Source organism: Homalodisca vitripennis, chromosome 5, assembly GCF_021130785.1.
Source record: "Homalodisca vitripennis isolate AUS2020 chromosome 5, UT_GWSS_2.1, whole genome shotgun sequence".
Classification (NCBI taxonomy): Eukaryota; Metazoa; Arthropoda; class Insecta; order Hemiptera; family Cicadellidae; genus Homalodisca; species Homalodisca vitripennis.
In genome coordinates, this window is record NC_060211.1 from 24,726,964 (window position 1) to 24,753,781 (window position 26,818).

The 26,818-nt window shown below is 36.6% G+C and overlaps 1 protein-coding gene across 1 annotated transcript in view; it reads left to right on the forward strand.

Moving 5' to 3' along the window:
- LOC124361868 (bestrophin-4-like) overlaps positions 1-26,818 on the forward strand; it is a 96,204-nt gene that overhangs the window by 41,285 nt on the left and 28,101 nt on the right. Inside the window, 3 exon segments of the mRNA XM_046815912.1 lie at positions 17,004-17,114; positions 21,923-22,094; positions 25,630-25,759. Coding sequence (XP_046671868.1) covers positions 17,004-17,114; positions 21,923-22,094; positions 25,630-25,759 — 413 coding nt within the window.

Below are 26,818 nucleotides of genomic sequence, written 5' to 3' on the forward strand. Positions count from 1 at the left end.
TAGTAAGACCGACGAGATTCGAGTATCGGGGGTGATAGTGTGAGACAGACCGGCAGAACTAACGTCCTGTTGGGCAAGTTCAGGACATGGAAGTTATCTTGAACTCTGTGTGATGTGGTAAGATCGCATTAATAGTAAGGCCGGCGAGATTCGAGTATCGGGGTTGATAGTGTGAGACAGGCCGGCAGAAATAACGTCCTGTTGGGCAAGTTCGGGACATGGAGGCTATCTTGAACTCTGTGTGATGTGGAAAGATCACATTAATAGTAAGACCGGCGAGATTCGAATATTGGGGGTGATAGTATGAGACACACCGTCAGAAATAGCGTCCTGTTGGGCAAGTTCGGGACATGGAGGCTATCTTGAACTCTGTGTGATGTGGAAAGATCACATTAATAGTAAGACCGGCGAGATTCGAGTATCGGGGGTGATAGTGTGAGACAGGCCGGCAGAAATAGCGTCATGTTGGGCAAGTTCGGGACATGGAGGCTATCTTGAACTCTGTGTGATGTGGAAAGATCACATTAATAGTAAGACCGGCGAGATTCGAGTATCGGTCGTGATAGCATCAAACCGGCACCGACACAAATAGTGTCTTGTTGGGCAAGCCTGGAACATGGAGGCTATCTTGAACTCCTTGTGATGTGGAAAGATCACTGTAATAGTAAGGCCGGCGAGATTCGAGTATCGGGGGTGATAGTGTGAGACAGGCCGGCAGAAATAGCGTCCTGTTGGGCAAGTTCGGGACATCAAAGCTATCTTGAACTCTGTGCGATGGAGATAACGACGCGCTTACTTCACAGTTACCCGGCAACACGTTGTAAATAAACAAGTTTGTCACTATTAATAGTCTCCGTCAGTGGCAATATAAATACCGTTTATGTTGACAGCCACTTAGTATCATTGCCAGAACGTTAAATTTGTTATTTTTTGTTTTAAATGGAGATTTGATTGTGTCGTAAACGTGCCTACCTGAGATACTAACGTAATAGTGACTAAAGTTGCATCGCTTAGCGGTATAGATTCCTATTTTATAACTCATAAACTAAAGATAACAACAGCCTGTTTGGTTGTTAGGTTTACTATGCCGCCTGATTTATGGTTTCCAAAGATTGCTAAATCGCACAAAAATAGCGCATGTAGTTGAAATTGTTTAGAAAATTGAATCCTAAGGTAGATTTTATGATGTTCTAAGCAATTTGTTGCAGCTGTATTATTGTCATGTCTCAGTCGGAACGAAGCATAACCGATGGTATATTTGTTCACTGTGATGAGTGATTTACTGCATATTACACGACAAACCTTTTTGGTAATAGTTCAATTTAAATTTTAGGGCTTCTACTTTTATAAAAGTTCAAATAACTTCTTGAATGAGTGTATGGGTGGATCTATTAGCCAATTCGGAAGTTTAAGGAAGAAGATAGTTGTTTTAAAGGTTATGTACCTGAACTTTATGCGGTAAACATTTCCGACTAAAATTGTGGGGTCAAAGTTGTTGAGGTCACACCGTAACATTGTCCATACGGTTAATGTGACTGTAGAGAAATCCTACACTTATGTCTAATTTATGAATACCAGTATACCCAAAAAAACAATTTTTTGCATTAAAAAGTTCTTAAATTATGATTTTTACCTGACAACAATGCCTTCGGTATAATAGAAAAACAACCCTTTCAAAGATTTTGTGAGTTGTACCTTACCTTTATGCAGTTAAACATTTCCTACTAAAGTTGTGGTGTAAAAGTACTTAGGGTCATACCGTAACATTGTCCATATATATAATGTGACTGTGAAGAAATCTTGCACTTGTGTCTAGTTTATGAATATACCCAAAAGCCATTTTTTGGCATTAAAGAAGTTCTCAAATTATGATTTTCTCCTGTAACGGAAAAACAACGTTTTCAAAGATCTAGTGACTTAAGTTTTCACAATACATTTGAAATCTTGGGGGCCAAAAGGACGTTTGTCAACTTCAATAGTATGGGTAGTATTAATTAGTACCTAAAGGGAGAAAGGGTACGTGAAAGGTAGACGATGATCTAGTCTCGTTGTAAGATAAGAACGTGGGTGAGTGTGCAGAATCGTGACGTCACGTTCTAGAAAGGTCAAATGAACAGTTAAAAGCTCAGATAACAGATAACAGGTGACTCACAGGGTACCGAGCCATTTACGTACTTTTCCAATTGTATCGGTCGTATGTACAATGAGTCTCGGAGCTCGACAAGGCTGGCGCCCGCAATACATTTCCCATTCTAACCGGGTACGCGAACGGCGGACCGTGATTAAATCGAATTTCTGCAGAGGCGTGGGCCCCGGTCGCTGGATTGCAGGCTAACGGTTACTGCAAGTGTTCCCCGTAAGTTGTGAAATATTGTCCGAGCGATAACCAGCCTTGTCGGTTGTGTCACAATAGCCGTGTCGGGACGTGTGCAGTGGGCTTGACATGGGTTACTTACGGCGTTGCTGCACAGCGTAACCTAATCACCACGGCCGAGATCTGGAATTTTTCGTTAGAGATGAAAGTTTTCATAAAAACTATAACTTTATCCATATATTGTCGAACGAAATGAAATTTAAACATGTTTTGGAATCGTTGAACAAATGTGTGTATGTATCACTGTTTAAGTTTGTCGTCTTTGGAACGCTCTCCCCGATGATATTAGATGTATTGAGGACTGTGCACGCTTCGTAGCAGGGGTTAGGGGCTTGCTGCTGGGGGGCCTGTGGGGGTGACGGGTGGTGCTGCTTGTTGCGGTCATGTGGTTAGAGTGATTAAACCTTCATTCTTATTCTTCTTGTTCTTCATTTTGTATTTTTCTTGTATTAATTACAATATATATGTATATAAATTTTTTCTTTTGTATTTTAAGTTTTGAATTAATTTCAATATGTAGATTTTTACTTTAACCTCATTTACTTTTGAGTAGGTTAAGAAATTCTGTTATTTTATATTTAAATGATAATTTAATAATTTACCGAAATTGTATCAAATTATTGTGAATTTACTGTATACAATATGAGGTTGAGTGGTAGAGAGGGCTCTATAGCCCTAACTCCGCCTCTTCAATAAAAGAATTTTTCATTAATTTCATTTTTATTTCATGTATTTTCCACGTTCACGCTTACATATTCACGATTTGTTCGGACGCATCAACTTGGTGGGAATTCATAAACTTTATGCTTCTAATTGTGTCTGAATCGTGGCTTTCTTTACTCACTGTTAATTTAGTGGCGTTCCCAGGATGTCAGTATAGGCGGGCTAAACCTATTAACTTACGTTTTGAGAAATATGTAAATTAATTACCCAAAAATTGTACTTAAAGAAATAGCTTCTTCTGCCAGTGTATGTGATCGTCACCTAGTCGATTGAGTGCAGGAATATGTACCCATATCTACTGTGTTGTGATGGGTAACATTTTTGAATCGTGCTCTTATTCCTAACACACGCAAGGTATGTTAACCGAATAGACAATAAATAAATATTCCAGATCTTATTTGAGATTTTTGTGTGTCCTTTAGTACACATATTGAAAATATTTGTAAAAGAATTTCGTCCAATATATATTTGCTAAGACACTTATCAAATCATTGTCCTAAGCCCTTATTAAGAACTGCCTACTATGGAACTCATTTTTCCACGCATATATCTTATGGATTACACTGTGGGGTACTTGTCCAAATTCGTATTTTCAAAGATTATTTATATTACAAAAGAAATCTGTTCGCATGATTAATAACTTAACTTCCCGAGAGTCGTGTAGAGAATCCTTTAAGGAGCTCAAATTACTGACATTGCCTGCGCTGTACGTGCTTGAGACGAGCATGTTCTGTCGTTTCAGGTGTACGTTGGTGCAAGGTAGGGATGTCCATGGTTATAATACAAGAGCTGGAGAAAACTACAGAGTTGCTTAACACAGGCTACAGCTTCATGGCCAACTCTCATCTCAGATGGGTGTCAGATTTATTAATTGTTTACCAGAAAAAATCAAATCTATCACAAATCAATCAAACTTAAAAAAGGCGTAAAAGAATATTTAATAGCAAACACATTTTATTCCTTGGGGCGAGTTCCTGGAACTCAGCAAACCAGCGTCAGAGCTGAAAGATGTGGGGAGCTGAAGGGTGTGCGACTTAGTTGATATGACAGATTTTTAAATGTGTTATTACTTATTTGAAATGTCTATTTAATTTTAATTTTAAATGTTTTACTGAAAAATAGGATTAGTGACGCATGTCATAAAATTCTGTATAATTGAAAATAATAACAATACAGAATTATTGAAATTAATGGATATCTAATTTTATTTTCGTAAATACGCCTATAGTAAAAGAAAGTAGGGTTCAAACCGAATGAATAAACGTACTACTCAGAATTATGACTACATTAATACAGCTTTAAAGTTGCACAATTAAGCTCGCGCCTGCGGTACCGCCGCTCCGTGCCTTTTGGAGTTTCTCCTGATCGAATCCAATATAGAAACAATGAAAGCAGTCTTGTCACTCTACTAAACAATTATTATTTTATTCTTTATTATTTTCTTTAACAATTATAAGTATACGAAACGAAATATAAATACATCAATAACATTCCATTAGTTTCTTAGCAAATATAATAAATAAAATTTGATCACAAACGATAAAGACGTACTATAAGTACATAATACAAAGGAAACACTTTTTTAAATTCACTTTCCTTATTCCTTTTGTGATTTGTGTGCCAATAACGTCGGTGGCTGCGGCCACTCAAGGCAATGTGTTTAAATACTGCAAATGTAAACTGTACTCAGCCCTCCTGGGTTTACATGCAATATGAAAGAGCCTTCCATTCTCAAACATGCGGTGACGGTGAAGGATTTATTTAACGCCGCAGTCCTGTTGTGTGTGAGTTACTTTGCGCAGACGAGTCGCTACGGGCATCTCGTGCGCTCTTTCCTCTTTCATTGATGTAAAATCGTAGAAAACCATTCTTAAAAACAAATTTAATTAGCTCAGTGTTGGCGAAGTCTGTCACTGTAGGAATGGCTCAAAAATTTAATTTCCGTCTGTCTGTCTGTCCGCACGATAACTCACCAATGCAATACTTCGAAATTGTGCATTTCTATACAAGCAGCATCAAATTTGGTGATAGTACATGTCAACTTCATGGGCTTGCAATGAGCGTTAGCAAGAATTTCAATGGGTAACCATGATGACAACGAGAAAAACATTTGTAAACAAGGTGAGTACAATCATATGACATTTGAACATTGAGTAACACGTGTTGTCTAATGAGCTATAGAGTTAAAAGTTTGCATGCGATCTCAGCGATACCTCTTTCGTCGTACTTTGGCATGCTCCTACTAGAATTATTGAGCTGGATTTTTAATTAGGCATAAACTCAGCTCTAGAAGGAATAAAGGCTTATGCTAACAAACCGCTTCATATAGGATAAATAATATATATTTAGTTTATATTTTGAAATGTTGATATTTATTGCATGGAACTCATAGTTCCAAGAAAACACTTCCACAGTATCCCTGAAAACTGGTTTTAGTTCGATTATCCGCATTTCTCTAGAGGGTTTTTATGTTATGCAGTAGGTTTTGTTGTGAGGCTACTATAAACTGAGCTCTCTTATATTTTCGAGAGAGCTATAAACAGCTCTCTAGTGTTTTCTAGAGGGCTATAAACAGCTCTCTTGTATTTTCGAGAGCGCTTTAAAAGATTTCTCAGTTTTCGACAGTGCTATAAACAGCTCTCTTGTATTTTCGAGAGCGATATAACAGCTCTCTTGGTTTTTCGACAGAGCTATAAACAGCTCTTGTATTTTCGAGAGCGATATTAACAGCTCTCTTGGTTTTTCGACAGAGCTATAAACAGCTCTCTTCTATTTTTAAAAGCACTATAAACAGCTCTCTTGTATTTTCAAGAGCGCTATAAACAGCTCTCTTGTATTTCCGAGAGCGCTATAAACAGGTTTCTTAGTTTTCGACAGTGCTATGAACAGCTCTCTTGTATTTTCGACAGAGCTATAAACAGCTCTCTTGTATTTTTAAAAGTACTTTAAACAGCTCTCTTGTATTTTTGACAGTGCTATAAACAGCTCTCTCGTATTTTCGAGAGCGCTGTAAACAGCTCTCTTGTGTTTTCGAGATCGCTATAAACAGCTCTCTTATATTTTCGAGAGCGCTATAAACAGCCCTTTTGTATTGTCGAGAGCGCTATAAACAGTGTGTGGGTGGGTAAAGCTGACCTAATGACATCGTTGCTTATGCTTAGCTATTCACCGACCCCGGTCGATATGTTGGCGGAAGTCAACGTCTTGCACGGAAGGACGCACTCGGGGTATTCACGCCACCCTTTGTTGTATACCGCTGGCCAAATTGTACGAAACAAACACTACATTTTTGTTGTTTAGAAAAGTTTTAAGAAATACAGGCTTAGGTAGCTTTAAAATGTGGAAGTGGTAATGTCTCTGTACCAGCTATAGCATTCAGAAAGTCAATTATTGAAAATTATATATCGCCACACATAATTATAGTACCAGATGTAACAGAACCGCATTTAAAAATTTGCCTACTTTTGTTTTTGGACAGCCCAATCATTTCCTCAAAATTACTGGACGGTAGAAACGTAACTCCTAAATATACCTAACAAAAGTTTTTAGTAGTTTTAAAATACTATGCGTGAGAATTGTGTTTAGATGTCCTGAGCGTACATCTTTTACAGTGTTACTTAAATCGTGTTACGTTCTAAATTAGCTAACCGCTGTAACTGCGACCTTCTACAAAGCAACATTTTGATTTCGGGAGATCGGGCTCCAACGAACACTTGATCGTGTCCAAAAGCCTCAGAATTCTCAACCCAGTTGATACATTTTGATTCCTTTGCCCAATAATATCCAACAATCCAAACTCTCGTTAAAGCCCCGGACCCCAGTGTTTCGGATTCTGATAGCTCTTTGAGACTTGTTTGTCTAGTTTCCAAAATATAGAACACTGGATCTTTAAGATATGTTATTCAAGGTACAAGAACTAAATTTGTCTTTCCTTCTGTAAGTCTCTATCCAATTCACTCTATCCTTTTCCTTTGCCCTTGGCCATTACTATATTAGAAATCTAATGTAGTGTTGTAATTTATGAAATCTTATTTCTGTACATTCTCTTATTTTGGTCCCCAAACCCTTTGTACTCAGTTTTCACGTGGATTCCCTTAAGTTCGCAAGTCTCTGGATGCCTGATCCCAGCCCTGCACTCCCGAAGGTCTGGCTTCTCTTCCTCTATTTGAAAGAATTGTTTTTATCATATCCTTTAACCATGCCATCTTTGAAACTCTTCATGGATTCGGTGCGGTCAGTCTTATCACAAACTTCTTTCCATCCGGTACGAATAGTGCGTTGTCCTCAGATTGTACTTCCCTTATCTTATCGAACTCTAAATTCTTGGTAGAGTTTTGTCTGAATATCAATTTTATACTTATTGCGGGTCTATAAAAGTTTACATCTGTATGGTATGAAAGTGAAATATTTATCCACAGTCGAGGAGAGAACTTGTTGGTCGACACCGATGATACACTACCGGAAGTGACCGGCTATTGACCCAGCACACATCGATTGTGGGTTGACATGCCAACCTTGCTAGTCAGTTTACGCTCTACTTGCATATCCCTTGAATGGTGCTGTTTGCTTTTGTTAAATCACCGAAGGAATTCTATAGATAGCTTACTACATAAATTTCAGACATTATTCTACGACGGTTAAACGCACTAAAATAAAGTCTTGTATAACCGAACTTGTTTGGACCTAGGTAATTAATTCGGTTAATCGAAAATTCGGTTAATACGGAATAATATGAAAATAATTTTTATGCAGTGAAAAGGGTATAATTATCAAGCATGGATTGCGCCTGCAGATCCGCGATACTACATTGGAAATAAATTGTGCTAAGTTCTATGCTTCATATTTTCATAGATCGCTATTTATGTGTTATTTATTTATGTATGTGGCAAATAATATTTTTGTTTACAATCAATTCGAAATCTTGGTTAATTGTGTTTTGGTTAAACAGAATTTGATAAAAACTTTAAAAGTATCAATGATAAGTTAGTTAAATAAATACGCTATTTATACCGGTTAGGCTCGATGTTAAAACCTCCAAATCTCAATTCAAAATTATCCGTCAAAAATTATTAGTACCTATATTCATATAAATTATATTATAACAAATTGTGGACTTTAGGCCCGCAGTATAATAAGCGGCCACCACGGCAATCGACTTAGTGAACCAAAATCGATTAGAAATACCTGAAGTATCGGACACAAAAGCATTCTAATTATAGTTATTTACAATTAGTTATTGTCGACTTTTTAAGTGGATATTAAAAATTGTTAAGAGATTAATAAATTAAATATAGTAAAAATAATTGTGTGGTATTTGTTTGAGTAATGGCCGCAAGCACAGTAAAGATGAATATGCGTTATTTGAGTATCAAGTTGTCAGACATGTTTATCATTCAAAATAGTAAGTTCTACACTGCTTTGTTTGTTACATTAAATAAATACACAATACGTGGTTTTAAATCGTTAAATTATTACATTTTAGGTATAAAACCATAGCTGAACTATGGTATAATAATTTAAAATGCCTGTAATGTAATACGGTTTTACATTTTTGTTTTTATTGTCCGATGGTTTAAATAATCAGACATATCGATTAATTCGTTTGCGTGGTGGCCGCTTATTATATTGCAGCAGAATTTTGTTACAACCCTAAACATATTTAGTTATCAGTAAGGTTGATTCGCGGAACCTGTTGATTAAAGTGAACCCCGAATCATACAGGTAATTGGACCTGTAGTATGTTACTTACTAATTGACAAAACGAAAGATTCACGTTTCCTAAATGTTTTGAATGGATTTAATTGCTGTTACGAAGTTTATATTAAAAATGCAAAGATAGTGAAAATCACTTCAGCCAGTCTCAGCTAGACTGGGAGACGATACTGGTAACATTGTGTAGTGTAATACACACGTGAGAGCCAGAGCGGGTCAATGCTAATGCTAATTGCTCCAATATGGTTGTTTATCGCAGCGGGAGCTAAGCCAAGTCTCGGCTAGACTGGGAGACGATACTGATAACATTGTGTAGTGTAATACACACGTGAGAGCCAGAGCGGGTCAATGCTAATGCTAATTGCTCCAATATGGTTGTTTATCGCAGCGGGAGCTAAGCCAAGTCTCGGCTAGACTGGGAGACGATACTGATAACATTGTGTAGTGTAATACACACGTGAGAGCCAGAGCGGGTCAATGCTAATGCTAATTGCTCCAATATGGTTGTTTATCGCAGCGGGAGCTAAGCCAGGTCTCGGCTAGACTGGGAGACGATTACTGATAACATTGTGTAGTGTAATACACACGTGCGAGCCAGAGCGGGTCAATGCTAATGCTAATTGCTCCAATATGGTTGTTTATCGCAGCGGGAGCTAAGCCAAGTCTCGGCTAGACTGGGAGACGATACTGGTAACATTGTGTGGTGTAATACACACGTGAGAGCCAAAGCGGGTTCAATGCTAATGCTAATTGCTCCAATATGGTTGTTTATCGCAGCGGGAGCTAAGCCAGGTCTCAGCAAGACTAGGAGACGATACTGATAACATTGTGTAGTGTAATACACACGTGCGAGCCAGAGCGGGTCAATGCTAATGCTAATTGCTCCAATATGGTTGTTTATCGCAGCGGGAGCTAAGCCAAGTCTCGGCTAGACTGGGAGACGATACTGATAACATTGTGTAGTGTAATACACACGTGAGAGCCAGAGCGGGTCAATGCTAATGCTAATTGCTCCAATATGGTTGTTTATCGCAGCGGGAGCTAAGCCAAGTCTCGGCTAGACTGGGAGACGATACTGATAACATTGTGTAGTGTAATACACACGTGAGAGCCAGAGCGGGTCAATGCTAATGCTAATTGCTCCAATATGGTTGTTTATCGCAGCGGGAGCTAAGCCAAGTCTCGGCTAGACTGGGAGACGATACTGATAACATTGTGTAGTGTAATACACACGTGAGAGCCAGAGCGGGTCAATGCTAATGCTAATTGCTCCAATATGGTTGTTTATCGCAGCGGGAGCTAAGCCAAGTCTCGGCTAGACTGGGAGACGATACTGATAACATTGTGTAGTGTAATACACACGTGAGAGCCAGAGCGGGTCAATGCTAATGCTAATTGCTCCAATATGGTTGTTTATCGCAGCGGGAGCTAAGCCAAGTCTCGGCTAGACTGGGAGACGATACTGATAACATTGTGTGGTGTAATACACACGTGAGAGCCAGAGCGGGTCAATGCTAATGCTAATTGCTCCAATATGGTTGTTTATCGCAGCGGGAGCTAAGCCAAGTCTCGGCTAGACTGGGAGACGATACTGATAACATTGTGTAGTGTAATACACACGTGAGAGCCAGAGCGGGTCAATGCTAATGCTAATTGCTCCAATATGGTTGTTTATCGCAGCGGGAGCTAAGCCAAGTCTCGGCTAGACTGGGAGACGATACTGATAACATTGTGTAGTGTAATACACACGTGAGAGCCAGAGCGGGTCAATGCTAATGCTAATTGCTCCAATATGGTTGTTTATCGCAGCGGGAGCTAAGCCAAGTCTCGGCTAGACTGGGAGACGATACTGATAACATTGTGTAGTGTAATACACACGTGAGAGCCAGAGCGGGTCAATGCTAATGCTAATTGCTCCAATATGGTTGTTTATCGCAGCGGGAGCTAAGCCAAGTCTCGGCTAGACTGGGAGACGATACTGATAACATTGTGTAGTGTAATACACACGTGAGAGCCAGAGCGGGTCAATGCTAATGCTAATTGCTCCAATATGGTTGTTTATCGCAGCGGGAGCTAAGCCAGGTCTCGACTAGAATGGGAGACGATACTGATAACATTGTGTAGTGTAATACACACGTGCGAGCCAAAGCGGGTCAATGCTAATGCTAATTGCGCTCCAATATGGTTGTTTATCGCAGCGGGAGCTAAGCCAGGTCTCGACTAGAATGGGAGACGATACTGATAACATTGTGTAGTGTAATACACACGTGCGAGCCAAAGCGGGTCAATGCTAATTGCTAATTGCTCCAATACGGTTGTTTATCGCAGCGGGAGCTAAGCCAAGTCGCGACTAGACTAAGGAGACGGATACTGATAACATTGTGTAGTGTAATACACATGTGAGAGCCAAAGCGGGGTCAATGCTAATGCTAATTGCTCCAATATGGTTGTTTATCGCAGCGGGAGCTAAGCCAAGGTCTCGGCAAGACTGAAAGACGATACTGATAACATTGTGTAGTGTAATTTACACATGTGAGAGCCAAAGCAGGTCAATGCTAATGCTAATTGCTCCAATATGGTTGTTTATCGCAGCGGGAGCTAAGCCAGGTCTCGGCTAGACTGGGAGACGATACTGATAACATTGTGTTAGTGTAATTACACACGTGAGAGCCAGAGCGGGTCAATGCTAATGCTAATTGCCCAATATGGTTGTTTATCGCAGCGGGAGCTAAGCCAAGTCGCGGACTAGGACTGGGAGACGATACTGATAACATTGTGTAGTGTAATACATATGTGAGAGCCAAAGCGGGTCAATGCTAATGCTAATTGCTCCAATATGGTTGTTTATCGCAGCGGGAGCTAAGCCAAGTCGCGGCTAGACTAGGAGGACGATACTGATAACATTGTGTAGTGTAATACACATGTGAGAGCCAAAGCGGGTCAATGCTAATGCTAATGGCTCCAATATGGTTGTTTATCGTAGCGGGAGCTAAGCCAAGTCGCGGCTAGACTAGGAGACGATACTGATAACATTGTGTAGTGTAATACACATGTGAGAGCCAGAGCGGGTCAATGCTAATGCTAATTTCTCCAATATGGTTGTTTATCGCAGCGGGAGCTAAGCCAAGTCTCGGCTAGACTAGGAGACGATACTGATAACATTGTGTGTGTGTAAATTACACACGTGAGAGCCAGGAGCGGGTCAATGCTAATGCTAATTGCTCCATATGGTTGTTTATCGCAGCGGGAGCTAAGCCAAGTCTCGGCTAGACTGGAGACGATACTGATAACATTGTGTGGTGTAATACACACGTGAGGGCCAGAGCGGGTCAATGCTAATGCTAATTGCTCCAATATGGTTGTTTTATCGCAGCGGGAGCTAAGCCAAGTCGCGGCTAGACTAGGAGACGATACTTGATTAACATTGTGTAGTGTAATACACATGTGAGAGCCAAAGCGGGGTCAATGCTAATGCTAATGGCTCCCATATGGTTGTTTATCGCAGCGGGAGCTAAGCCAAGTCGCGGCTAGACTAGGAGACGATACTGATAACATTGTGTAGTGTAATACACACGTGAGAGCCAAAGCGGGTCAATGCTAATGCTAATTTCTCCAATATGGTTGTTTATCGTAGCGGGAGCTAAGCCAAGTCTCGGCTAGACGGGAGACGATACTGATAACATTGTGTAGTGTAAATACACACGTGAGAGCCAGAGCGGGTCAATGCTAATGCTAATTGCTCCAATATGGGTTGTTTATCGCAGCGGGAGCTAAGCCAAGTCTCGGCTAGACTGGGAGACGATACTGATAACATTGTGTGGTGTAATACACAGTGAGGGCCAGAGCGGGTCAATGCTAATGCTAATTGCTCCAATATGGTTGTTTATCGCAGCGGGAGCTAAGCCAAGTCTCGGCTAGACTGGGAGACGATACTGATAACATTGTGTAGTGTAATACACACGTGCGAGGGCCAAAGCGGGTCAATGCTAATGCTAATTGCTCCAATATGGTTGTTTATCTCAGCGGGAGCTAAGCCAAGTCTCGGCTAGACTGGGAGACGATACTGATAACATTATGTATAGTGTAATACACACGTGCGAGCCAGAGCGGGGTCAATGCTAATGCTAATTGCTGCTCCAATATGGTTGTTTATCGCAGCGGGAGCTAAGCCAAGTCTCAGCTAGACTGGGAGACGATACTGATAACATTATGTAGTGTAATACACACGTGAGAGCCAGAGCGGGTCCAATGCTAATGCTAATTGCTCCAATATGGTTGTTTATCGCAGCGGGAGCTAAGCCAAGTCTCGGCTAGACTGGGAGACGATACTGATAACATTATGTAGTGTAATACACATGCACACGTGAGAGCCAGAGGGGTCAATGCTAATGCTAATTGCTCCCAATACGGTTGTTTATCGCAGCGGGAGCTTAGCCAAGTCGTGGCTAGACTGGGAGACGATACTGATAACATTGTGTAGTGTAATACACACGTGAGAGCCAGAGCGGGGGTCAATGCTAATGCTAATTGCTCCAATACGGTTGTTTATCGCAGCGGGGAGCTAAGCCAAGTCTCGGCTAGACTGGGAGACGATACTGATAACATTGTGTAGTGTAATACACACGTGAGTGCCAGAGCGGGTCCCAATGCTAATTGCTAATGATGCTAATTGCTCCAATAATGGTTGTTTATCGCAGCGGGAGCTTAAGCCAAGTCTCGGCTAGACTGGGAAACGATACTGATAACATTGTGTAGTGTAATACACCACGTGAGTGCCAGAGCGGGTCAATGCTAATGCTAATTGCTCCAATATGGTTGTTTATCGCAGCGGGAGCTAAGCCAAGTCTCGGCTAGACTGGGAGACGATTACTGATAACATTGTGTAGTGTAATACACACGTGAGAGCCAGAGCGGGTCAATGCTAATGCTAATTGCTCCAATATGGTTGTTTATACGCAGCGGGAGCTAAGCCAAGTCTCGGCTAGACTGGGAGACGATACTGATAACATTGTGTAGTGTAATACACACGTGAGAGCCAGAGCGGGTCAATGCTAATGCTAATTGCTCCAATATGGTTGTTTATCGCAGCGGGAGCTAAGCCAAGTCTCGGCTAGACTGGGAGACGATACTGATAACATTGTGTAGTGTAATACACACGTGAGAGCCAGAGCGGGTCAATGCTAATGCTAATTGCTCCAATATGGTTGTTTATCGCAGCGGGAGCTAAGCCAAGTCTCGGCTAGACTGGGAGACGATACTGATAACATTGTGTAGTGTAATACACACGTGAGAGCCAGAGCGGGTCAATGCTAATGCTAATTGCTCCAATATGGTTGTTTATCGCAGCGGGAGCTAAGCCAAGTCTCGGCTAGACTGGGAGACGATACTGATAACATTGTGTAGTGTAATACACACGTGAGAGCCAGAGCGGGTCAATGCTAATGCTAATTGCTCCAATATGGTTGTTTATCGCAGCGGGAGCTAAGCCAAGTCTCGGCTAGACTGGGAGACGATACTGATAACATTGTGTAGTGTAATACACACGTGAGAGCCAGAGCGGGTCAATGCTAATGCTAATTGCTCCAATATGGTTGTTTATCGCAGCGGGAGCTAAGCCAAGTCTCGGCTAGACTGGGAGACGATACTGATAACATTGTGTAGTGTAATACACACGTGAGAGCCAGAGCGGGTCAATGCTAATGCTAATTGCTCCAATATGGTTGTTTATCGCAGCGGGAGCTAAGCCAAGTCTCGGCTAGACTGGGAGACGATACTGATAACATTGTGTAGTGTAATACACACGTGAGAGCCAGAGCGGGTCAATGCTAATGCTAATTGCTCCAATATGGTTGTTTATCGCAGCGGGAGCTAAGCCAAGTCTCGGCTAGACTGGGAGACGATACTGATAACATTGTGTAGTGTAATACACACGTGAGAGCCAGAGCGGGTCAATGCTAATGCTAATTGCTCCAATATGGTTGTTTATCGCAGCGGGAGCTAAGCCAAGTCTCGGCTAGACTGGGAGACGATACTGATAACATTGTGTAGTGTAATACACACGTGAGAGCCAGAGCGGGTCAATGCTAATGCTAATTGCTCCAATATGGTTGTTTATCGCAGCGGGAGCTAAGCCAAGTCTCGGCTAGACTGGGAGACGATACTGATAACATTGTGTAGTGTAATACACACGTGAGAGCCAGAGCGGGTCAATGCTAATGCTAATTGCTCCAATATGGTTGTTTATCGCAGCGGGAGCTAAGCCAAGTCTCGGAGGTTGTGTGTCTCTCTGTCATCACATTGCGGTTGCGGTCGTTGACTTTGTAATTGTTTTGGCGAAGCAAATCACGACCGTAGTTTAGTACTTGTGTGCTCCGTCATATTGATTACTTTGGTTTAGCCTTTTAGTAAATATTTAAAATTCTCTTCTTGTGAGGAAGCACGTTTATGCTTTTCAAATATAGCAATGGAATATTTCCAATTATAGTAATATCAAGAAAGTTTTTATGCTAATGCTATAACTTTAATAGGATCTGATACAAATTGTCCAGAAAATTATTTTAACTAATGGGAAATGCTTAAAATTTGTGGAAGCTATAATACTAACTGTTCGTTGATGTGAACAGGGTACAGCTTTTGACTAGTTTATAAAACCAGTGTTAAGTGAGTAACTGAGATAACTTATTATGACATTATATCCTTTTCGTTTGAATATGTATTTTCAATGGCTACTTTCGGTAAATTTGACTATTTAGTTATTACTTAATTTAAAGCACACAAGCTATATAACTCTATTGCTTACAACTCATTCTTCAAACCTAATGGTAGCAGTTACAAATTTAAAAAAAAAATTGAATGTTTGCCAATGTCAATATAAATCTATGTGCGTTCGCGATTCTACTTACAGAGATGAATGGTGTATTAAAAAGTAATGAACTATTGTGATAATGGTAAACAAAATAAGTGCCTATTATTGAATTCAACCCACACTTATTAATTGCTCTGATTAACATTCCGGTATCCACTATAGTTATTTTAAACTGAGCTAAGAAATTGGAAACTTGCTACCAAAGCTCCTTTCAGTAACACTTATCACATTAAGTCTACTTCACCAAAGCACATTAAGCCTGCTTCACCCGAAAGCGAAAGCGTGTTTCTGTGTCAAAAGTTTCTGCCTTCTTTAAAAAGGTATTTATATATAGACTGGAAACTATAGTATAAGGGACTTTTTCTCTCTTTTATTTTGCAGCTTACCACACTGTCATATACTCGCTCCCTGATAAAATTATAATACTTTGAAATGAGTATAATCATTATTTCCTATGTGTTTAAATTCTAAGATTGAAACAATGAACCTACATTGTGATCCTAGTTAGCTTTTCAATTTCCAATTTTGCTCATCGAGCCATTCAGTGGAAAATTAGTGTAGCTGTTGTGTCACAACTCATTAAACAATGCAAACCACCCTCATCATTGTTTAACGGTATCTTTTATTCACTTTAAAATGTATTTGTGTGTATGTAGAGCGTCTTATGTTGGAAAAAAATATCTCCGTGACTTGTGTATTAAAATTCAACAGAGTAAGTTGTAAAATGTTGTGTATGTTATGTATGTGTTGTGATATATTACTGTTGTAAAAATGGATAGTGGTAAGGTTGCTTATATGATTGCTTATAATTTATGATAAATTATCATCTAAAAGACTTTTTAACTTGAAAGTTTCTATACTTAATCTAAAAAAAAAATAGTTAATTATCAGTTTTAGTGATTGAATAATTTGTCAAAATATAGGTAAGGTAATTATAATATTTGACATTACGGAAGCTGTGCCTATGAATAAACAAGTACGTAATTGTAAGCATAAGAAAGTACACAATAATTTTGTAAAAGGATTAATAAATATTAAGGTTCCAGAGTTCAGTTAAAGAGTCTATTGCCACTACCCAGAGTGGTGTATTTTGACATACAGAAGAACCTCAATTATTGAACATTTTACAAAGTAAACCACACAAGATAGCTTAGTATTAAAATCTCTCATGTGGCTAACTGATACAAAAATATTTGTTTGCATTTACTTTCTGTGAAGTGTCTGATGAAGACAGCCTTGGTGCCGAATGGCCTCATGAAATGAAAGTATGAAAGTTGTGTAAAATGCAAAGTAAATTCCAAAAACTGAAATAAACGATATATTTTCCAGGTGGAAGGGGAGTATCTACAAGCTAGTATGGCCGGACCTGATCGCTTTCCTCACCATATACTACTCCCTCAGCGTCCTCTACAGATATGTCTTGGATCCTGACCAGAAAAAGTAAGGTTTTCTTTTTCTTTTCAGCTTAAATATTAAAGATAAGTACAAAGGTGTTCTGGATTATAATATTTAATTGTGTGGCGTTTGAGTGAGTGAGTAATGCTTCTAAATCAGAGGTTGGAATTAATTTTTTCAAGAACTTTAAATTCTTAATCTTTATAATCCTCCTTTTCTTTGTGATGCCAAAATCAATAACCTTTTCTCTGGTGAAATGTGATGGAATACATATTAAGTGTAAGTATTTGACCACGCTTCACACTAAATTAAGCGTTAATAATAGACACATAGTTTATATAGTAACAATTTTCATTGTCAATCCCAGTTCTCCAACTTGTTTATTCTCATGAGGATGAATTCAATGGTTGCCGATATGTTATAGTAAACATTGCTTAATTTTTCAGATTGATTATTGTTTCAAGTATCATGTTTTACAGCTCATTTATAGATGTTGGTGATTTTATTGTGTTAATTAGTGAATGGAATATTTTCATCAACCTGTTTCACCTTAGCCAATCTGGTTGTTTTCTGTACATTGTCCCTATTCATATAAATATATACGTCAGCTTTAATATAATTGGCATTAGATTATTCTGGAACTCAATTTCCATGATTATTTAGACAAAATGGAAGTATAAATGCTCCATAAAATATTTCATATTACCCTGAAATCTTTTATCAATGTCGTCTAGAGAGTGTTTTAGTGGGTAATAGAGTGGATATTCATTGTTTCTGTGTCATCTCTATATCCGTGTCAATGTGCTATACAAATTCACAACCAGTGGTATAAACTATTAATTGGTTCCGTTGGCTTGAAATGAGTTACGTTCTCCTTTAAATCACTGCACTTTCCACAAACATTTATCACAAAGTTATTATTTGGAAAGAAAAGAATTTGTTCATTTTGTGTAAACATATTCCAAATACAAAAATACTAGGTTTCTTTGTATTTTGATTTATAGTGCTTATATAGCAAAAATTACTCATGGTTACTTATTTCCTAATTTACTGCACAATCTTTCTGTGTTCATATACATTTTATAATAACAATACTTTCAATTATTATTTTCAATCAGATAAACAGTATTGTTTTGTAGTAATAGTGTTTCGGAAATTTCCATAATTTTATGTTACAAATTGTATAACACGTTTCGATAATTTAAATCTATCCTCTTTGTCAGGTGAGGATATAATTAGAAAATATAATTTTCTTTCTCATTTCATGAACTAATTATATCCTTACCTGATAAAGAGGATAGATTTAACTCCTCGAACCATCGTGTTATACATTTTGTAATTTATAACGATGCCAAATGTCCAAAGGCCTGAAACCCTATTATCCTTTCAAACCTTCCAGCGTTATTTACAGACTAAACAAAGTATTATTATTGTTGTGTTATGTTATGGATGCCAATGTACTATATTTGTAACATTACAAATGGTTGTTTAATTTAATTAGATTTAGAATTTCTACAAGCAGTTTTCAAGTTTTTTTAATAAAAAAAATTCTGTATTAGCATTATTATTTAATTAAAAAAAATACTTACATTACTGTTAAAAAAAATTTTATAAGTGAAATCCATTTATATATAAGTTTCTCAATCATACTTGTTTTCTAAACCAGTTTCCAAAGTAATTTATATTATTCACAGCATCAGTAATTTTGTGTGAGATTATAGAATACAGATAATGTAAAATATAAATTCATATGATACTCATATAAGTAATATGATAGTGAAAGATGTAAAATGCTGCCTGAAACTGTGAAGTTCTGTGTAAGGTGGTAAGTGGATGTTGGATGTCACATTCATTCATTCATTACTGTAATTGAAGTGACTGTAAGTGGTGGGAGTACATCTCGCCTGACCTCGACCTTCTGCTGTCATCTGGTCCCCTTTACTGAGTGGGCTGCGGGGTCACGCAATGGTATCATTTCTTACCAACCAAGTGGTCATGTATTTTTGTCAAAATTCACTTCTTTATTGCAAATGAAAACTTATGGCTATAACCATCCAAAACATACGAATCTACTCTGTTAGTGGACTAGGATAACACAATCCAACACTAAAGTAGAAAAACAGTGTAGAAGATCCGCTAGCGTTGAAGATGAAGAATTCACCTTGTGATTTTGTTTGTTTTGGTTTTATCTTTGGCTGTGTTTGCTGAAAGTAAACTGGGTAAATGTTTTGAACTAATCACACATTTTATCTATTGTAACTTGTGAACTACAGTAATAATTAATTTTATCTTCTTAAATTTGAAAAAACATACAAACCTTTTTAAAATCTTAGAGTGTTGTTTTTTTAGATTTAACAAAGAATGGCATTGTAGTACCTAACAGTTTTACTGTTACTCTGCAAGGATGATTGTTAAAATTTGTGTTAATGTGGTATAAATTTAACCCAAAACTATTATTTATTTCAAGTAATTAACATATTTTATCTGTTGCTTCTTGTAATTGAATCTTGTATTTAGAATGGTTTCTATCCAAAAAAAGAATTCATATAACAATAACAAATTTTAATATGTGTAATATTTTATGATGGATGGCAATTATTTTATTTCTTCTCAGTTTGGGTTCAGAAACGTTAAATCTACTGTAATTGATAGCCTTATAAAATAAATAAAAGCTTTTTAAAATAAAAGACTGCCAAATTCACGCTATGTAATGTAAGTAAGGCTTTGACTGCGTAAGTCATTCTAATCTTCATAAACTTAAGTTTTATGGTGTTTCTGGATCAATGTTAAATGTTTTACAATATCTAATCATAAACAGAAGGTTTTTACCAATAGACATTGGTCCGAAGAGGATACTCCAGGGATCTGTCCTTGGACCATTAATTTTTCTTATCACAATAAATGACCTCAATTCAGTTAAATCTTCAACTTTTTTATTTGCATACAATATTAATTTTTCAAAAAAAGCTCTATTTTGGATCAACTTGTAATACTTGTAAAGAATACTACTTCATGATGCAACTTAATGGTTTAATAGTAATGGTTTACTTCTAAACTCAAAAAAGAAAACATAGAACATCTTGTTCACTCTTAGACCTTATGATGGGGGATGTACATTTACAAAATAATTATAGTTGTAATGTGAAGTTTGTAGGGGTTCACATAGATAACTGCCTATCATGGAGTGCCGTTATAGATTACATTTCTGACAAGATGTCCAGAGTGATATTTCTTTGAAGCTGTTGATAAATTATATATATTATAACCAATTTGTCAAAACAACATAATTTGCCATTTTCAGTCTGTATATAGATATGGCCTAATTTCTCACGGGAATTGATCTAGAATAGATTAAATATTCGTTTTAAAGAAGAATGACTTTAGGACTATCACAAAATCACAACCTTTTCAACATTACAATGCTCTTTTTATTGATATGCCAATTAACACAGTAATTAATTTATTCATTTTTGACCTATTAAGATATAATAGGTTTTGTTTCCTACACCCATTTATGTAATAGTAGGAATAAGACAAACTTTGTATTAGATTATAACAGGTTGTAAAGCAACTCTTGAAAGTCATGTAGTTAACTCTCTAATAATATATCATAAATTGAGTGATTATATTATTCAGTAAGTGTGTTCCTTCGTAAGTTTTATAATTGGTTGTTAGGCAATCCAACAACCAAGGCTATTTACTTGATGAGTTCTTTGAATAAGTAAAAAATGTTATTGTGAAGATCTGTTTTAATTAGCATCAAGAGAATATTGACATAATTGGTCAATATGTATTGAATTGAAAACAACTTTGTTCATAAAAGTGTCTGCACATTGAATGGTGTCATATTGAGAATATGTGTATTTTATACCTATAATAACATAACACTAATTAATAAACATAGAATGCACCTAATTAACAGATTTTTCTTTCTAAAACTAATATTTCATATTACAATAAATTCTGAAAACGCATACAAAGGTTTAGCAATAAAATATTCTTTAAGGTGTCTTTTGAATTTTTTAAAGCACTTTTCATTTTAATTACAGATGGTAATTTGTTTAGATATTTTGCTCCCAAATATATTGCTTTCTTCTTAAAGAATTCTAATTTGTGGGCCTTTTATTATTTTAAACTTGTATTTTAACTTTTAACTACATTGTGGTGTACATATATTTATTTATTTAATTTTATAACAGTACATTTATATGACTTGCTATAATACAGTTTGTACTTAACAATATTAATGCTTATATGACAAAGTATTATTTTTTATTGTATATTTAATTGTACTTACTAACAGTTTTATTACCCTGCAAGAATAATTGGTTAAGTATGTGTTGGCGTGGTCTAAATGTAACCCAATTAAGTAACTAATATTAAGGCAATTGATGAAATAATAACGAAACAGTCAGAGATTATTATTGGGTGTAATGGAGGTCACCCTGGACTGATATCCGAGAAGTTTTGTTATTTTATGAAGTAAAATTTCATTTAGTCAAGTTTTGTTTGTTATTTTGTTTTGTAACTACCAAAGTATTTGTACTACCAAATTACTTAACAATAAATTATTCAACAAGTAGTTTTCCTTGGTGTGTTGGTCTATTGAATGTTCTAATAGTGAATGATGTTTCCAGGACATTTGAAAAAGTATCAGAGTACTGCGAGACATACAGTAATCTCATCCCGCTGTCTTTCGTGCTCGGTTTTTACATCAGTGTGATCATGACCAGGTGGTGGAACCAGTACGGAGCCATTCCGTGGCCGGACTCCTGCGCGGTCTTCGTCAGCTCCAACATTCACGGGCAGGTACAACCACAGCATTAGCTTACGTTAGTATGCGTTCTGTTCAGGCTGTTTGAAGAGGTATCCGATTACTGTGAGAAGTTCATCAACCTGATCCCTCTGTCGTTTGTGCTGGGGTTCTACGTCGCGCTGATCATGGTGCGCTGGTGGGACCAGTACCTCGCCATCCCTTGGACGTCCTCTCTCGCAGTCTACATCAGCGCCCACATATACGGGCAGGTACATCACTTCACTCACGCTTCTCTATTGGTACAGGCTGTTTGAGGAGATATCCGAGTATTGCGAGAAGTCCGGTGAGCTGATTCCGCTCTCCTTTGTGCTGGGCTTCTACGTTACGATAATCATGGCGCGATGGTGGAACCAGTACATAGCCATTCCCTGGCCTGATCCTTGCGCTGTGTTTGTCAGTTCCCACATCCATGGGCAGGTAGCGTTTACGGCACCTGGCCGAATATCCGTAGCTATCTTTGCGTTCTTTTCACTGCACTCATCAGATCTTTTCTAATTTTGTATGATTTTGTACATGTAGTTTTATTTAGTTTATAGCCATTATGATTTGTTTTTATGTTTAGTTCATTTTTTGTTATTCTATCATGTTTAATTTATAACACTGAAACTGTCATCTTAGTTCTAATATAAGCTTGTAGATTGTTAGCTTTTTTATGTTAATTTTGTAAAATTGTACGCCTAATTTAATACTTTGTATACTTAGTATGCTCTTAATTTTTACATTTAACTCCATGGAATGTGTTTTTATCTCAACTTTTAGCTCTCTTATTAAAGATTTGTTGTCTGTTTGTTGATGTTTATATCTAAGCATGTTGCAGTAATAGTAACATAAACCATATAATTTACTTTGCCATTATATTATGTAACAAAACAACATTTAAAACACTAAGTAAGTTGGAGAGCCACCATTGCCTTCCGTACTAAATTCTCTGTAACATAATATTAAGGTGTGTACAAATGTACAAAGCATAATGTCAATGGTTTTATCAAATATTGTTATAGGCAACTTAACATTGCCTTTTTGTAACAGGTTAATAATATATATTTTGTATAATACTCAGGCATCAAGCTGTAGTATTTAGTGACGTTTAGCCAAATCCCTTGGAGGGAAATGCAACATCATCAAACTATTTTGTCTAGATAGAATTTAAGTTTCATGCAAAATTGAAATTCTATAGGTCAAATAGTTTTTTTTTTTTTTAATATTCTGGTGACAGATAGGCTATACTAACTCTCAGCAGTCAAATTCCATGGACATGCACCATCATCAAATTCATTGTTACCTAAGTAGAAATGAAGTTACATGCAAAATTTCAAGTCTATAGCTGAATTAGTTTTTGATATTTTCTGCAGAAAACAGAAAGAAATATATGCTGTCAGACAGAAGAATGGTGGCGGTCTTCCTAGTGATAACAGAATGTACAACCTTTCAATTCTATATCTCAATTCATTCTTGAGATATTGAAAAAAAACTTGGGCAGCCCCATGAATGGTACGCTTTGCTAACACTCTGTCTGAGAATAACTTTGTCAGTCAGTTAGTTATTAACTATTAACTCTTTGAGTGCCTGGGATGTGCTCATTCAACATTTATAAGTGTATAAGTACCTGCTTGGAATGGCAGGATAAATGTGGCACAAATTTGTAAATTTGGAAAAATCTTATGTTTCTGTGTTTTTATTACAAACTGTTTGCAATAAACTGTATAATAACATAAGAACATATAAGAATATTCGCTCTTTTTATTCCCAGGCCAAGACAATTTTGATAGGGCAACAGAATGTTCAGTATAGTATTCCTAAATGTTAAGTTTAAATAAATTGTTAGTTTACAGTATTGGTTTTAGAAGAATTATTCAGCAAAAATGTACAGAACAAACAAACAGGTGTTCAACTGTTTGGTGCACTGCCAGTCAACATTATACTGGCCTGTTAGTCAGAATGGCAGAATGTCACCGCACAACTGTTTGGTGAAAATTCCCTCTCATTTTTTTCTAACACTCTATAATTAATAATGCTAGCTATAAAAACTGTGTCTTAAAAAAGCACTTTTGAAAAAACATTTCAAGGTGACAAATCTTATATATATAAAAATCTTGAGTCACGATGTATGTTGCCAATAAACTTCAAAACGACTGAACCAATTTCAATCAAATTTCACATGTATCCGTAATTTAGTCTAACTTAGAAGATAGGATAGTTATTATCTGAATTATTCGCTTATGTCGTGAATATAAACGAATAAAATGAAGAAAAGTTTTCAAAGCGCCTGCACATTATAACCTGCAATTACGAGATAGATACGTATATTAAACAGTGAAACACTATTTGAAGGCGCTAAGTTAATATGTATAATTGTCTAAACTAAATTTTTGGTTGAACTTAAAGGTTGAGTGGTAGACCACTTTGTAATAAAATACATTATGCATACGCGGGCAAAACTTACGAAAAGCGTGCGAAGCCGCGGGAAACAGCTAGTTATTTATAATAATAAAGTAAAAAATCTAGAAGTAATTGGATAAAAAATTTAGTTGGAAATAATGTTAAGGCGTTACACAACTTTAATATTATTATATTGTCAATTTTTACGATAATATTTGTGTATATTTTAGAATTTTAATCCTCTAGTTTAAAGCAAAATTCACTTAGTATATTATCAACCTTCAAACACAGTGACTTAACTCTTGCTTCATCACAACTTCTGAATTTACTATCTTATTGTGTTGTGGTTTTATTTTGATCTTGTTTTCCCCTGAATATTATACATCTAAATATTTTTCAGATCAACAGTGTATACAGTACATAGTTTAAATTTAGTGTTTGTAAATAAAATTAATAGAAAAAACTAGATTGATTGTATTGATGAAATCCATATTATTGTTTGGAAACTTTTTATTTAAAAAGGAAGACAGGCAAATATTGTAGTTAGATTAACAAAACTCTGAAAAATAATGTAAAGTAATGTGTTTTACAAAAAATGTTACTAATAATTATGTTAGAACAAAAAAAAGGTGTATTACAAGAAATTGAACTCCTTTCAAATTTAATTTTGTAAAGGTATAACTCTAAACTTCTAGATGTAGGACGTTAATTAACACATTTCGCAAAATGACAAAGCAACAAGTTCATCTATACAAATAAATCTAAGCTCACATAATGTGTCTATACTTTATTAAAATTGATTCTTTTGCTGTTGTTTTAATATTTTTATTTCTGTGAATGTGATGTAAAAATGATGTGTGCTTTTGTAAAATTGATGTATGCTTGCATCCTACTTCCCTTTCACTCAGCATATCCTCAGAAAAAACAGTTTTCCTAATAACCTACAATCAGATAAATTATAATTATGTATTTTATAATCTCTTTATATTAAAGTTAACTATACAGAAATGAAAATGTATATGTTTATCCTTGGTGACTGTGGTAGACCAACAAATATATTATGCTCAATACAAAAAGATCACTCAGTATAGACCCACAATAAAGGAGTTAACTACATATATTATAGAGAGAGTCATTTTATTTTAGTTTAATTTGAGAGTATAATTTTCACTTTTTATTTGCACAACATTTTATAAATGTAAAAGGATCTCTTGAACAATGTGTGTATTAAAGGAAGTTCTAAAGTAAAAGAAAATATTGAGTATAAATAAAATAGAAATAAAAGTTTACCTTATTACATTATTATAGTATATTAAATACGACTGTACAGTCTTAGTTTGAACAGGTTGTGTCTAATTGTAACAGGATGAGCGAGGGAGGTTGATGAGGCGAACAATCATGCGATACGTCTGCCTGTGCCTCACCATGGTCTTTACCATGATCTCTCCACGGGTCAAGAAGAGGTTCCCTACCCTTGACCACTTTGTTGATGCAGGTACACTATCCTTTGTCGCTCTCTTAATACAAGTATTGTGTTTGTATTTAATCTTTTTAATACCATTGTATACCAAATTGTGATCCAACTGCAATGAATTCTTTGTTGATTGTCTTTATAAGCAGTTATGCTTTGTTGATAACGTTATGCTGAGCTCCTAATCTTGGATTGCAGGTTATTCCAACAGCTGTAGATCTGCAGATATTATCTATGCAGTGATTAGTGACATAGGAGTAGCACTGTGGATCAGTGATGTATCCAAGAATTATTCTTGGGGGTTCTAAACACATTATATCACATTTCATTGGTGGGGCAAGATTGATCGACTGTCTATTTTTTAAATGTTATAAAAGATTCTAGATATTTGAAAAATGAAAACCAAAACTTTGAAAAATGGTTAAAAATTTTCTTTTATCCTCTTAAGTCCTTGTTACTTCTATGAAGCATGACCATATCAGCCTTGAAAGGTGCTCTCTATCTATTATGTAGCGATGGATGATGTAAACTACCACACTACTTTACTGAATCTTGTATTAATGGCAGTTACCTCAGAAAATACCTCCATATCAAGTGCTAGCTTTAATGAGAATAATTCTAATTATTGCTTAGTTCAATGTGCCCATGGTGCATTAAGAAAAAAAATGGTGTGAATAAAGTAAGATTTAATCAAGGTTTAATTTTATTTCTTTCTATAAATGTGTATGGCAAGATGGCTTTAACCAAATATTAAATGTACAAGTCTGAAGTGCAATGACGTGAATATAGAGTTCAAGTTTCAGTTGTGGTCGACCATCCTCCGTGCCATATTTATGGCACCACTGTGGTTAAAGTTGTGTTTGGTTTAAGGTTGGTTGGAAGCAATTAGTGCTAATTTATTATTTCTAAATCAATGTACAATCAGTAAAAATACATTAAATGTACAGTTTTATTTAAAAAAGTTACAGGTAGGGTATTATACTATTATCAGATGAGTTTATTGTGCCCTAGTCCTCTTGGGATATCATCTTTAGTACATCACTGCGGTGCAGTTTTATATCAAACTACAGTTATTGTCTTTTT